The sequence below is a fragment of the Aristolochia californica genome, unplaced genomic scaffold, assembly GCF_029961685.1.
Source record: "Aristolochia californica isolate CCGP_79_NKW_82.1479 unplaced genomic scaffold, dmAriCali1.0.hap1 SCAF_13, whole genome shotgun sequence".
NCBI classification, from domain to species: domain Eukaryota; kingdom Viridiplantae; phylum Streptophyta; class Magnoliopsida; order Piperales; family Aristolochiaceae; genus Aristolochia; species Aristolochia californica.
Window position 1 is genome coordinate 6,393,838 of NW_027181804.1, and position 15,099 is coordinate 6,408,936.

The following is a 15,099-nucleotide window of genomic DNA, read 5'->3' on the forward strand; positions in this document are numbered from 1 at the left end:
TTAACAAGAGAAGGGAGCATAAACAGAGAAGATAAAAACGAGAACAAAAGAGGAAGAGAGAAGAGATTAGTGAGAGAAAGGCATTGTCACAAAAATGTGATTCAAGAAAGAAAAACAAGCAGAGAGAGAATGTAAGAGGTAGGGAGTGAGAGAAGCATACCTTTACTAGTTATGCTAGCTCGAAAAAGGAGTCGTGCTCCATTCGGTTTTGGTTTGTAAGAATGGTTAGGTTACAGAAATTATAATCAAATCGGAGTATTATATTAAACCGAATTAGGGGCATTTTTGTCCCAAAGAATTTACATATTTGATCTACAAATTATGTATTAACATCAATTAAACTCTAATGGGTAATTTTCCTTTCTTTAAACTACAGTAACTGACCGTATTTAAGGACATAGCCGACAAAGGCAGTAAGGATGGTTTCTTTCCTCTATCCAATGGCAAAGCTTGAACCGACCGAACTGGTCCATTTTCCAAATCTTGGTACTGCGCAAATCGCAGCCTTACCCAAAACCCTAAAGTCCGGCTGCGACCCGGTAACGTGTATTATTCTCTTCTTCTGGAAAATAAAATAAAATAACAGTCACTCCTCTCATCGGAAGGTTTTCTGCGAGCACTTGGATCCGTGCTAGTTTCTTTCTTTCACCGCTTGAACCTGAAACGTCTTGTGGGAGAGGAATTTTTGTTTCTCGTTTTTGGGTAATCGTTTTATGTTTCCGAACTTTTTTCTGTATCCATGTTTCTTCCTAGGATTATCTTGCTTGGCGTCTTTTCTTTCTCCTTGGTTTTGTTGTGTGCGTGTGTTTTTATATTTACGATTTTGATTCGATGGCTTTAAGTTTTCTTGTGCTATAATTACATGTGGATTTCTTTTCAGTTTGTTAGGACTGTTTTTTTTGAAGTGTATCAATTCGTGACTCAGGATTTCGGTCGAGACGATTTTGCAGGCTGGGTTTCAATATTTTCTTCTGGCATCTGATTTGCCATCGAGGATTTAATCCCTATGGGAAAGAAGAAGACCAACCGTGGTGGTGACGATGATAATCCACCTCAGGTGATCAATTCCAAGAAGAAGAATCTCGTTATCGACGACGACGAGTACTTCCTTGTAACTGAAGAAGCTCATAGTCCGGAGAATTCTGTGAAAGAAAATGAGGAAAAGATAGCTCCTGCATTTACCGGGAAAAAGAAGGGTAAGAAAGCAGTCCCGACATCTGATTCTCACTCTATGGATAATGATGATCGAGATAAAATGTCGAATCCTGATGAGGAAGAAGCTGCTCCAATTCTGTTTGCTGGTAAGAAAAAACCGAAATCCAAGAGAACTAGTCAAAGCCTTTTTACTGCCTCCACTTTTGATGCCCTTAGTAATGAGGGTGATGACAATAAAGCTGAAGATGAGGAAAAACATGACAATGAGGAGCTTGTGGTTTCTTTTAGTGGTAAAAAAAGGTCATCAGAACCTTCAAAGAAGGCTGATAGTGCTTTTGCTACTCTCCACGCCCTTGATGAGGACAGTGATGATCTGGATGAAAAATCAGAGGATGAGGATGAACCTGCAATTTCATTCTATGGTGAGAAGAAATCTTCCAAGACTTCTAAGAAGAATCCTGTTACTGGATTCCTGGTCCTTGATGATGATGATGATGATGATGATGATGATGATGATGACAGACAGGCAGAAAAACTGGAGGGTGGGGATGAACCTGTCATTCAATTCACAGGCAAGAAGAAGTCTTCCAAATCTTCTAATAAAACTTCCACCAGTGGATTCCATGCTCTTGAGGAGGAGGATGAAGTTACTGAAAAGCTAGAGGATGAGGATGAAACTGTAATTTCATTCTCTGGCAAGAAGAAGTCTTCTAAGTCTTCTAAGAAGATTCCAGGGTCTGGATTCCATGCCCTTGAGGATGATGATGATGATGAAATGACAGAAAAACAAGAGGATGAGGACGAGCCTGTAATTTCATTCTTTGGTAAGAAGAAGTCTTCTAAGTCGTCTAAGAAGACTCCAGTTTCTGGATTTCATGCTCTTGAGGAGGATGTTGATCTGACAGAAAAACAAGAAGATGAAGATGAACCTGTAATTTCATTCTCTGGCAAGAAGAAGTCTTCCAAAACTTCTATGAAGAGTCCCTCTCTTGATAAGGGCCTCTCTAGTTCTGTTAATGAGGATGAAATGACAATTGCCTTCTCTGGAAAAAAGAAGCCTGCCAAAGCATCAAAGAAATTTCCTATTGTTGATGAGGATCCATCCGTTGCATTTAGTGATGAAAATGAAAATGAAGGTGAAGAAAGCGATGCTGTAACAATTGCTTTCTCAGGAAAAAATAAACCATCTAAAAATGTTAAAAAGAGCAATAATAATAAGTTGTCCAGAACATCTACTTTTGAAACAGCTCCTTCGGAGGAAGATGTACAGGACAACACTGACCAAAAGCCTAATGAGGGAGTGATGGAAAATGAGTTAGTGGGTTCCAAAGATGGTAAAGATGTGGTTGAAACTTTTAAGAAGCAGAAAAAGAATAAGAAAAAGAGTGGAAGAACAGCTCAGGAGGAGGAAGACCTAGACAGCATTCTTGCAGAGCTTGGGGAGGATCCACCTGTTCCAAAGGGTGATCAACAGACCCCTCCGCAGGAGGAGAAGGTTCAGCTGCAGCCTGAGGCTGTTAGCAATGAGGCTGCTCCAGATGAGAAGGAAGGTGAAGCTGAAGTTGGTGAGTCTGCTGCTGCAAAAAAGAAGAAAAAAAAGAAGGAAAAAGAGAAAGAGAAAAAGGCGGCAGCGGCAGCAGCAGCATCTGCACTAGAAGCTAAAGAAGATAAAATGGAAGACATGAAGAGCAAAATTTCAGACAAGAAACTCCCAAAGCATGTGAGAGAAATGCAAGAAGCATTGGCACGACGTAAAGAGGCAGAAGAGAGGAAGAAGAGAGAGGAAGAAGAAAGGGTAAGGAAGGAGGAAGAGGAGCGTAAAAGGATAGAGGAGGCAGAGAGACTGGCAGAGGAGGCAAAGAGGAGGAAAAAAGAAAGAGAAAAGGAAAAGTTATTGAAGAAGAAGCAGGAGGGTAAACTTTTGACAGGCAAACAGAAGGAAGAGGCCCGCAGATTGGAAGCCATGAGGAATCAGTTTCTAGCTAGTGGGCTGGTTCTCAGTTCTGAAACTGTCATAAAAAAGCCCAAATATGAAAGAAAGAAGTCAAAGCCTGGTGCTGGTCAATCTAATGGGGAACCTACTGAAAAGGAGGAAGTCGTGGAGGCAGAAGCACAACAGGAAATTTTACCTGAGAGTGAGGAGCTTATGGAAGTGGAAAAGGTGGAAGAAGATACAGTTGCAGAGGAGGTGAAGGAGGTGGTGGAAGAAGTGGCTGAGGATGGAGTTGTGGACGAAGATGATGACGAGGATGAGTGGGATGCAAAGAGTTGGGATGATGAAAAAGTTGTTGTGTTGCCTGTTAAGAGTGCTTTTGAGGAGGAGGAAGAAGAAGAAGAAGAGGAGAACCTCACAATGAAGAAAACAACCACCAAGCGTGTTGCCCCGCCTGCTTCAGTAGATATGGCCCTGGCCCCTGAAGCAGAGCAAGTAAAAGTGGCTCCCAAGAAGGCAGCTCCTACTGCTGCTCAGAAAGGTCAAATTGTTGAACATAAAGGCAAAGAAAGAGAAGTTCAAGCCTCGTTTAGGCAGGACAAAACAACAGAAGTTCAAGCTCCAGAGAAGCAAGATAAAAGAACAGAAGCCACCATGAATCGTGATGCGCGGACAGCTGAACCTGACTCAAATAAGTCTTCTGATAATCTTCGCTCACCCATTTGTTGCATTCTAGGTCATGTTGATACTGGCAAAACAAAGCTTCTCGACTGTATTAGGGGCACTAATGTCCAGGAGGGAGAGGCCGGAGGAATTACTCAACAAATTGGTGCAACCTACTTCCCGGCGGAAAACATTAGGGAAAGAACTAAGGAGCTCAAGGCGGATGCAAAATTGCGGGTCCCTGGGTTGTTGGTTATTGATACTCCAGGACACGAGTCGTTCGCCAATTTACGGTCTCGTGGGTCAGGATTATGTGATATTGCAATTTTGGTTGTTGACATAATGCATGGGCTAGAACCACAAACTATCGAATCACTTAACCTTTTGAAGATGCGGAATACAGAATTTATTGTTGCCTTGAATAAGGTATGAAATTGAAATTCGTTGCATATTTGAAAATTTTGGTTGATTTAGAGATTGGTACTTTTTTTGGGTCTTTTAGCTGATGCTATTACTGTTCCAAAGGTGGATAGGTTGTATCAATGGAAGACATCTCCAAACGCACCTATTGTAAAGGCTATGAAGCAACAGCTCCCTGATGTACAAAATGAATTCAAAATGAGGCTTAAGCAAGTAATTTGCTTGTTTTTTCCTTTTAGTTTTTTATTTTATTTTTTCTGCCAGGCTGTGAACCAATGTCTTCTCCATTTTATTTACCCATTTATTCTTTTGTTATTATCATCATTTTATTTCAGATTATCACACAGTTCATGGAGCAGGGCGTGAACACAGAGCTCTACTATAAAAATAGAGAAATGGGGCAGACATTCAGTATTGTCCCCACTAGTGCTATCACGTATGTATGCTTGGTACTTTTTGGTGGTAAGAAACTGTTTTCTAATATGCTTTAGATTTCTGAGGTGTTCATTTTGTGATAATTTCAGAGGTGAAGGAATTCCAGATCTTCTTTTGCTACTGGTACAATGGACACAGAAAACCATGGAAAAGAAACTCACGTTTTCTAATGAAGTTGAGGTGTGATTCTTTTTCATTTGAGGAACATTTTTTCTCCTTGAACTTTCTTTGTCATTTGTGTTTTTTGTGTTTTTTGTAAATGACGTTTCAGAAAAAAAGGAAGCTGTTTGTAGGTAATGATTAACTATGTGTCTCTATAATTCTTAACTGTATTTTGTGTTGATGTGCCCGCTTCATATCTTTCTTGATGTTTGGACACTGTTCTGCAGTGCACAGTCTTAGAGGTCAAAGTTGTTGAAGGCCTGGGGACAACTATAGATGTTGTTCTTGTCAATGGAATGCTGCATGAGGGAGACCAGATTGTTGTGTGTGGTATGCAGGTAAGTGAAAGCTGATCATCTCAACCAAATGCTGCACAAAATCTGAACCTGTTTACACAACATTTTCCAACTTATTAATAATATTTTGCTTTTCAGGGTCCTATTGTTACTACCATTAGAGCCCTCTTGACACCTCATCCAATGAAAGAGCTTCGAGTAAAGGTGAGGGGACTTTATTTACTAGACTTTGGGGTTTCAATTTACTAGATTTCTATGAAGGTTCAATGCTAACATTTTCACTCAGGGAATCACAATTTGGCATCGGACCTTGAACTGGATCATGTCAAATCCAGTACAAGATCTGAGATATCTTTCCTGACAAGTGAGGGATCCTACTGTGATATAGTTTTCTTCCTTATAAGGGTCCTCAACAAGGACTCCTTAATTCGTCCTGCTTATCATGGAATCTGATATATCTTGCCAGTAAGTGAGATATATTGGTGGTACATGAAACACTGCTTTCTGGTGATACCTTTAGGACAGCAGTTAATTATTTTAGTTTCTGGTGCTCTGTTGTGTAGATGTCTACTTGTCATCACATTTTCTTTTGAATAAGGGTAAATTGATTGTGAGGATAGGAGTGGTGGGAAGTTAGAACAGATGGAAAAATTTTAATCACCTTTTCTTTGGTATATATGGTATATAACCATCTTTTCTTCCCTTCTTCTATAACTATTATTAATATGGTCTATTTATCTGATATCTGGTATATTGTGGTGATTGTTATAAATTATGCTGTCTTTTTCCAGCCTGCTACCATGATATGTGCATCTGCAACATCATATCTATCAATGAATGCCTACCATGAACCAATTCTGGTGGCAAAATCTGACCATCTTTAACCTTACCTAACGAGTTGATTTACTGAATTGCATTTATAAGTGGGCTGGTTTTGGGTTGAACTTCTGGATCCAACTATTAACCAATGCAGCTGTGACTAAGGGATCTGGTGAGAGAGATTTATCAGTATCTCATTTGAATGACTGAACATGGTTTTTCCTGGCCCATCTAGATTCACTTATAAAGCATTTCCTTGCTCAAGCACCAAAACTAATCTTGCACTACTTAACTCAGAGTAATGCTTCTCCTTGAGTTGACAAATAGATACCATTTAGACTCAACTTGGAAGAAATATGATCAAGTGAAGCTCAATCTAGTGTCTGAGGGATGTTATATCTATGAATTGATTTGGAATATTAGTGATCAACTTCTTACCTGTAGCATTTTCTACAAAAAATGACAGTATTTATATGTTTGGTCATCTCATGAGAAGTTGAACTTGTGGCTGTATGGTTAGCTGATTGATCCTTGCAATAGAGGACAAAGGATCTTTGATTGGACAATCCTAAAGATGTCAATAAGAAACATACCCAAGTTAATGAAAACCAATTGAGTTGTGGCCTTCTATTGTGCTTCTTCACTCAACATTGCTACCATGCTTTGATTCTTACTTTCCAAGTTACCTGGTTTCCTCCAACAAAAGAATATCTTTTGGAGGACTTTCTATCATCTGTTGAATTAGCTCATTCTGCATTTGGAAATCCTATAATTTTCTAATGTTGCCCTAACTTGATTTCTCTTCAGGTATTTTGATATCTGCTCCATTTTTTATTTTTTTTATTTTTAAATGAAGCATATCATCAATTTAAATATGTGTGAAACTATAGGTCTTGCTTTAACTGGCTTACCACACTAACTGGAAAATAATTTCTAGCAAAGTTACTATTTCAAAAAAAAAAAAAAAAAAAAAAGATGAGTTATAGGCAAATAAGTCAACTTCTATTCTTATCTCCTGGGTTAGCTGAGATCATTGAGACTGTCTTATGTGGATATCAGTTTCGGGTTTAAACCCAATGGAGTGTCCATGTTTCTAACCAAGCATCTCTTTCCCTTGTAGTAACAGTAAAAAATATCCCTTGCCCTTGTGGTAGATTAATAACATGTTTTCTTGGAGATAAATGAACGGTCCAGATAGTAGATGGGAAATAGATATCATATCTGTCTTGATAATCATTTATAGTTCAAAGAAATGTACCACAAATGGATAGATAAGTGATGCAGGAAATAGAAAAAGAGATATGTTACCCCTGTGACTATTTTATTAGAGAAGTTTTAAGTAACTTTCATAATATATTTTCTTGAAACATTGAAAGCTTTGCATTAGTGGTTTTCTTCAAGTACAAGCCAAAGGGAGGGAAAACCCTTCCTAAGTTACAAGAGGAGGGAACAACAACGGACACTGGGTTACCTCTTCTCTAGCTAACATATCTGAGACACTGTTTGCATATCTTGAGACATGCTGCAGGCAAATACATAATATAATTATGTAATATACTTTTTTTTTTTTAAATGAGAGATTATAGGGAGGGGAAACCGTCCTAGACAATGAGAGATTACTGGGAGGTTCCAAATTCATCTTAAAGTAATTATTTAATACTTTAAGAAGTATAATTCTTCTTATTTCTCAAAAAAATTGCAATTCATCTTATGCAAATGTGTGGATTGAGTTTGTCTGAGTGAATGGAGACCCTTAAGAAATAATTTGATAATTTAGGCTAGGAGTCCCTCAAAACTTTACATGGTCCATCTTCTGTGATTAATTTTCTGGTTTTCTGACATAGGGAACGTATCAGCATCATAAGGAACTCAAAGCTGCCCAGGGTGTGAAGATAAGTGCACAGGTAATTTTGGATTTTGATCTCATTTTTCGGCTTTATTTTTCTGGGACAGATTTGTTGAGGCACTTCTGTGCTATCATCTTCTGCAGGGCCTTGAACATGCAATTGCTGGAACAGGTTTGTATGTAGTGGGACCTGGTGACGATGTTGAAGACATCAAGGACACTGCAATGCAAGACATGAAGTCTGTCATGAGCAGGATTGACAGGAGTGGGGAGGGTGTGTGTGTCCAAGCCTCTACCCTTGGTTCACTTGAAGCACTACTGGAGTTCTTGAAGAGTCCGGATGTGAGAATTCCAGTTAGTGGGATAAGCATTGGGCCTGTTCATAAGAAAGATATAATGCGTGCCAGCGTTATGCTTGAAAGAAATAAAGAGTATGCTACCATTTTGGCCTTTGATGTTAAAGTAACGCCCGAGGCTAGGGAACTAGCTGATGAGATGGGTGTGAAGATATTTTGTGCAGATATTATCTATCATTTGTTTGACCAATTTAAGGCATATATTGATAATCTCAAGGAAGAGAAGAAGAAGGAAGCTGCTGAGGAAGCAGTCTTTCCCTGTGTGCTAAAGATTATGCCTAACTGTATTTTCAACAAGAAGGACCCAATTGTTTTGGGAGTTGATGTTCTTGAAGGCCTAGCTAAGGTTCTCTCAGCTCCTCTTGATTTACCTTGCTATATGTTATTGTGGTTTTTTGATGGATGCATGGTAAAATTTAGTGCGACTTTATTTGTCAGATCAATTAATTTGAATTATTATTTTTAGCTGCTCTTTACTTGTTTTATTTGGGATTAACTATTGACTGCAATTGTGTTTTGAACGAATTTGGAATGCTCTCTCAAAAAAATGAGTTTGGAATGCAGGTGGGCACTCCAGTATGTGTGCCTTCCAGAGATTTCATTGACATTGGACGCATAGCATCCATAGAAATTAATCACAAACAGGTTGATATTGCCAAAAAAGGGCAGAAGGTTGCCCTAAAGGTACTCAACTTACAAAAGCTTTTTTTCCTGCTTCGCCTAAAATTTCTTGTGTTTTTCCCTCATGCTGTATTTCGTCCACAGATTGTTGGTGCCACACCTGAAGAACAGCAAAAGATGTTTGGCCGGCATTTTGAGATAGATGATGAACTTGTTAGTCATATCTCGAGGCGGTCAATTGATGTACTGAAAACCAATTATCGGGTAACTCAACCATGCTCAAACAGATGCCAAAGCATTATTGTCTCATCTTGAGTAATCGATGCAGTTCCTTATCTAATTGTTTCGTCTTTTGTTACAGGAAGATTTGTCTAATGATGAATGGAGGTTGGTAGTGAAATTGAAGAATCTGTTCAAGATACAATGATGAACCTGACACAGTGCTAATGAAGCCATCATTTTAGCAACTGCTCGATTTTGGAAATGACATCAAGATTGATCTGGTGCAGTTTCCCTCCTGATACCCCATATTATCTGGCCAGTGGGCGAGATTTTGTTGTCAGTAGATGAGTTCTTTTCTGGTTGGGTGAGTTTTCAGCTGGCTCAGGAGGATACATCACATTGCCATTGTGACCAAGGATGCAAGTGGATGAATTCTCTTCGTTTGCTTCTTCTGTTTTAAATATGCAGTAAGTTATTCTGTTTCTTTTTTATTTTTTATTTTATTTTAATTATTTTTTTCTGGGAAAAGTGATTTTTTTTAATTGGTCGGTAACTGGGTATAGTGACGTTGAGATAGCTCCTGAAGAATTTTCAACATTGGAAGATGCCCAGTGGTGCCGTATTTTTTTATTTGCCTTGCGAGTGCTGCAGACCTTGGATGCGTTGTGATGTTGTGACAAAAGTGACTATACATATCTGATGAGCTGAGTTATACAAGCAGAAGATGGTTAAACCTAATGAGATTTTTCAAACACTAATCTTCGCACAAGGAGAAATCCTGAGTTGAAGCCGGAAAGCCTCCTTGAACTAGGTGGCCTGGCTTGAAGGAAGGGAAAGATGGCACAAAATATGAGAGCGTTTAAGAATGTGTTTCAAATGAGACTCTCCAGTGTTATTTTTTAAAACTCTCAAAAGTCTTAATTCCTAAAGGTAAGTTTTAGAATGATTAAATAATTGAACATAAATAGAAAATTAAAATACCTGAAACTCCTATGAGACTTGTAAGATTTTGTTGTATTAATTATTGCTAAATGAGAATTTTTTCAATGAGTTTTATGTAAAACTTTTTTATACTTGCTCTTCAACGTCCCCTTCAAGTTGGTTTTTGTAACTTCAACTTACAAGAGAAAAAGTATTAGGTCTTCAATCTTTTTTGGTTGAAAAAGTTTTTCATTTGTACTCCCCTTGACTTAGATATTTTGGGTATATACAATTTTATTACCACAACACATGGAATTCGTCATTATAGATTGTTTTTTTTTCCTCAAATAATAGCAATACCTTCAAATTGGAAGGAGGTGAACAATGCAATGTTCAATTTCCAATTAAGAAGAAGGCACAATTGACCAAATGGTAAAATCATGTTGGTCTCCATTATTTTGATGATAACAAAATGGGTAGGTATTTTAGACACATGTATTTCAACACATATATTATGAGGTTTATGGCAAAAGTTGAAGACAAAAGAACGATTATTCAAATTACAATTCAAGATCTGAAGCAAAAATACATTGAAGATTGTTGTTGGGAAGAAGAATTTACAGAAAAAGAATAATGAAGAATTGAAGATTAAAATCAAAGTCAAATAGAACATCTTGAGAACTCTAGAATGTAAATAGATAGTCATTCAAACTTCAATTTTTAAGCACATTTATGTTATGAAATTTTAGGGTATAAATGTTTTCAAATTTATGTTTAGTCATTGCATACTAAAGATTTAAACTTGCTAGAATAGTAGAGGACAGTTTTTACTATGCTTAGAAGCCATTTTAGAATAGTTGCAATTGACATGATTGATCATACTATTGTTATTATTGATAATCTAAAGTGTGGTTGGCAAGTAATGTAAAGTATGATCGATCATACATTGTCTTAATCGATCATTTTGAACTTTTACATAACTAGGGATTCAATGCATAATCAATCAATCAAGCAAAATTGATCGATCAACTTAATATTTTGAGAGCTTGTAAATGTATTGATTGTTCAATAAGCTTAAGGTTTCATAAAAATACATCTAGTGCAGATGATTGATCGATCATATTTTTCATTGATCGATTAATGTATTTGTTAGTTTCTTGGTGAAGGCCAAAAGATGACTAGTTTGGATGAGAAACTTATAAATAGGCCTTCAAACTCGTAGAGGATTAAGAATTGAGATGATATTAGCATATCAAACATTTGTAAAATTATTTTATGTTTCAAATTCCCATTCTACCCTTTTTTAGAAAAAAAATGTTGCATTGAGTTCCATCAAACTCCAAACAATTTGTATCATGTGCTTAAAGATGTGGAGACTTGGATCTCACTTGGAGAAGGACTATCTCTCCAAAAGGAAGTTGTAAGTTTGATTTTGTGTTTTGCATTTTTATACATTTTCTTTGTTGAAGTTCTTTAGTACCTTAAAGCTAGATCAATTGGCATTCTAGAGCCTGTATTCTAGAAAAGAAGTGTCAATGGTCTTTGCATTGGAGCTTTTAGGGAGAGATTGAAATCATGTAATTATGAATTACACGTGGCTTAAAGAGAGTAGGAATCTCTTTAGAGTTATAATTTCAGCTAATAGAGCATATTAGTAAAACTTTCCCAACCAAGGGTTCTTGGGTGATGAGCACTACCAGGGGAACATTGAGAAAGAAAAATCTTGTGTTCTTTTGTCATGTGTGCATATTTGTCATTTGTCTATCTAATTAATTTGTTTGCACAATTGAGAGTGCTTATAGATTTTTTGTCTATCCATAATAAATGAGTTGGATGGAGGCTTATAATGCAAAGCTCAATCAAACTGAATTTGCATATGTAAAGAAGATAAGAAAAAAATGTACATCAAATCAGAAGAGTAACTAAAGTGACTAAATTTGATTCACCTTGTAGAATTCTTTGTACTGCTCCTACTATTATCTCCCTCATTCTAGTAGGTAATGATAATAATCCTAGTTTGAAACAAAAAATTAGTTGTAGTAATTATCTCCTCTATCAAGGTATCCCAATGATAAGTACTCAATCAGACAAAGGTTCAAAAAATAAAAAAAATGGGTCATAAAACAAAAATAGTTGAAACTTGCAAAAATGATTTTTTTTTTTTTTTTTTTTTGTGAAGCAAGGAGCAATGATGCCCAGGACCATATTTGCCCTTCGACGGAAAGGGAATAAAAATTTGCACTAAAGTTGCATCCTTGAACACAGAGATCCACATCAACAACTTTGGAAGAACATGGAAGGAAGCTTTTTCCTGTCACTAACCATAATCGAAAAGGGGAAGCTCTGAAGGAGGGAAGACCTACAAATTGTGTAATACCACTAGAATTTTACTAGGATTTTTTGTGTTTTTATTCATTTTTTCATTATTGAAGAGTCTACGATGATCTAAATGTAGATTCAAAGTTCCTTCCGAGACAATCTTTAACCTTTGAATTTGTACTACCTAAGGCTAAAATTTGAACAGACTCTTCCCATATAATCCGTTCAGGTGTCCTACAAACACGTCAAAGCCAACTACTGCCCAGGACGCAACCATGACTGGTTCAATATTTTTTTCGTAATGAAAGAATTGCACAGTTTACACCATGAATCGTGTTCTTCATTTTTCTTGTTTCTACTGTTTGGGGAAAAAATGAACAAAAACTAGTCTAAGTAAATTGATCTTCTGACTCGATCATGCAGATTATTCATGGATATAATGAAACTATCCTCAAACTTCTCAAATTCTGACGTTGAATCTCCATAAACCAAACCTGGCATCAGCTCATAAACTATGTACTTCCTCATCTCTTCCCGTTTCGTTATGGAAACCTGGCTGAGTCTCTCCACCACATCCACCTTCATCTGCCTCACCTCCTCCTGGTCTATGTACTCGGAATATTTAGTATGGTCTTCCGGTAAGTGCCATGGGTACTGGTAATAAGCTGTAAATGGATCGAAAAGCACTGGGATGCAGCCCGCAACCAGAGAATCGAACACCGATTTTCTCGTCGGGCTATCGCCTGGTGGCTGTAAGCAGAACTCTGACTCCATGAACAAGTCGATCACTGCCTCGGGTTTTGAGCACTCCCCGGACTTGCAGTCGACAAACCGGCAGTGCCCGGCGCTGGTTTTGCATTGCTCGATCAGAACCGATCGTATGTTCAGTGGTGCTTCTGGGCGTGCACCACCTGCGAAGCTAACTAGGTGCCTGCGCTCGGAGTTGATGAGCTTCGATTGCCATTGGATGATGTCCTGGTCGGAGTGCGGATGGAAGTGGGTTGGGTGGGGGACTCCTATATCGTTCATGTGCCACGGCTGCCGCTCGATCAACAGCTTCAATGGATTCTGCAATTGATCGAGCTCCAGGAAGTTGGTCCCCCATGCATCCCTTTGCTTCCTCCTGAAATCCCACGAGATCTTCCCCAACACAAAGACGTGATCTTTTCCAGAATTTCTTGCCCAGGAATTCTGACTCTGCATCCACTTCAGCAGCTCCAATCCAAGCTCGTCTTTCACCTCGTTCGAAACGTTCTTAAAGTGCCATCTCAAGATGTCCATCCCACCATAAAATGGGACGTAGAAGAGATTGGCTTCATTGGTATTATAGACTCTGCAGGGGTGATTTAAAACTCTCGAATGAAAGATCAGTTCAAGCGAGTACTGATGAGTGTTATGCCATCCCTTACCGAGCGCAGGAATTGGCTTTCCCATGGCATCGTTTGTCAAGTAATCGCATAAATCTTCCCAAGGGAACAAATTCCCACATTCCTGAACCAAATCTTTGTTGAATTTGGGTGGCAAGTCGTAAACAAAGACACCCCTTCCATCGCATGATCGTGTGACATTTCTTGATCCCGAAGTGGATGACGATCTGAGCGTTCGCAGTTGTTCTTTGACAGTATTTACCGCAAATACGATCTCGTCTTCTAAGCTTTTGTTGACATTGTTGGCCACACCCTCAATATCCGCTTTTATGAGATCAATCCTGTCGACCACATGCGTAATCTTCTTCTTATCGACTTCATCTGGGTTGATTGTAGTACTGATGGCAGCCGCAATGGTATCCGTGGTGGTGGCGGTGGTGGTGGAGATACTCTCCTTCTCTGCGACATCCTTGATGCTTGCCATATCAATCTTCTTCGTGATGGCATACTCGTACTTTCCGGCACCAGTGGCATTGGTGGTGTTGGCGGCGGTGCTTTTCTCAACATAATTCTTCTGAGATAGGATTCCTGGGAAATCTGGTCGAGTTCCGGCAGTAACGCAGTATAAGTTGAGTTTCCGAGAGGAGATGCAGACATGGAAAAAGGAGATAGAAAACAAAGTGGAAGAGCACCAAATGATCAGAATGATTAAGAGAAGAATAACGGGTGGAATTGGGATAGATCGCCGGACGAGAAGATTGAACAAGCCGCTCTTCTTCACCGCTTTCTTGACCTGTGAGCCTCGCTTTCGAACCACCGTAATGGTCATATTGATTGCTCTCAAGGCGTTCCGAATCCCTTGCATTGCTGCTGCTTTTTTAACAGGAAGGCACAGACGACAATGGAGGTCACGTCCTGGGTACTCCCAGGCTTTAAGGACTGCACGTCCCTCCATTTCAACCATTATGTTTCCTAATTTGCTTACATTAGTATTAAATACCCGAAAGAATGAGAAGGAGATCTCTCTCAAGCTTAAATGTCAACTAATTAATGGACATGCTAGCTGTGATTTCTTTTCTTTATCATCAACAAAAGGTTTCTGGCATTTTCAATTAACATCGAATAGCGGGCGGATTATGACTTAAAAGCAGTACTAAAAGAAACTTTGAGCTTTGACTTTGTTTTTTGATTGCTTCGTATTCACCCAAAACAACGTCGAGTCAAGATTTTGACAGAGGTAAAGGGTTTTTTTATAGTAATCACAGAAGCACCTGTATATTATCGTTAGCGTTGATCTTATCATTAGTTTTTAAAACTAATTATTCAATTAATGGTTAGATCAACTTCCATATAAGAATGTACTACGGTTTCAAGGTACATAAATCACTATTCTATTAGAAAATAACAGTTTACTACTCGGTACGTATTGCTTTATTGGTTTCTACTGTAGCTTTTTTGGGTTCGTCAATGGCGGACTCCAGAGGTAACTGCTGATAAGAACTAACTTGCACCGTAGTGGTTTGCCAGCGCGCAAATGCAACCTTCGTTAATGGTACTCGGTTTC

The 15,099-nt window shown here is 38.4% G+C and overlaps 2 protein-coding genes across 2 annotated transcripts; one reads left to right on the top strand and one right to left on the bottom strand.

Moving 5' to 3' along the window:
- Positions 1-586: 586 nt before the first annotated feature.
- On the top strand, positions 587-9,558 carry LOC137948765 (eukaryotic translation initiation factor 5B-like). Its single transcript, XM_068794927.1, has 12 exons — positions 587-702; positions 951-4,177; positions 4,277-4,384; positions 4,507-4,607; positions 4,696-4,786; positions 4,996-5,106; positions 5,203-5,268; positions 7,728-7,787; positions 7,874-8,431; positions 8,650-8,769; positions 8,851-8,970; positions 9,068-9,558. Exons 2-12 carry the CDS (start codon positions 1,007-1,009, stop codon positions 9,131-9,133), a joined length of 4,572 nt encoding a protein of 1,523 aa, XP_068651028.1. The 5' UTR covers positions 587-702; positions 951-1,006; the 3' UTR covers positions 9,134-9,558.
- Positions 9,559-12,552: 2,994 nt separating this feature from the next.
- LOC137948594 (probable xyloglucan galactosyltransferase GT20) lies at positions 12,553-14,364 on the bottom strand. The gene has a single exon (XM_068794691.1). It carries the CDS (start codon positions 14,362-14,364, stop codon positions 12,553-12,555), a length of 1,812 nt encoding a protein of 603 aa, XP_068650792.1.
- Between the last annotated feature and the right edge of the window lie 735 nt (positions 14,365-15,099).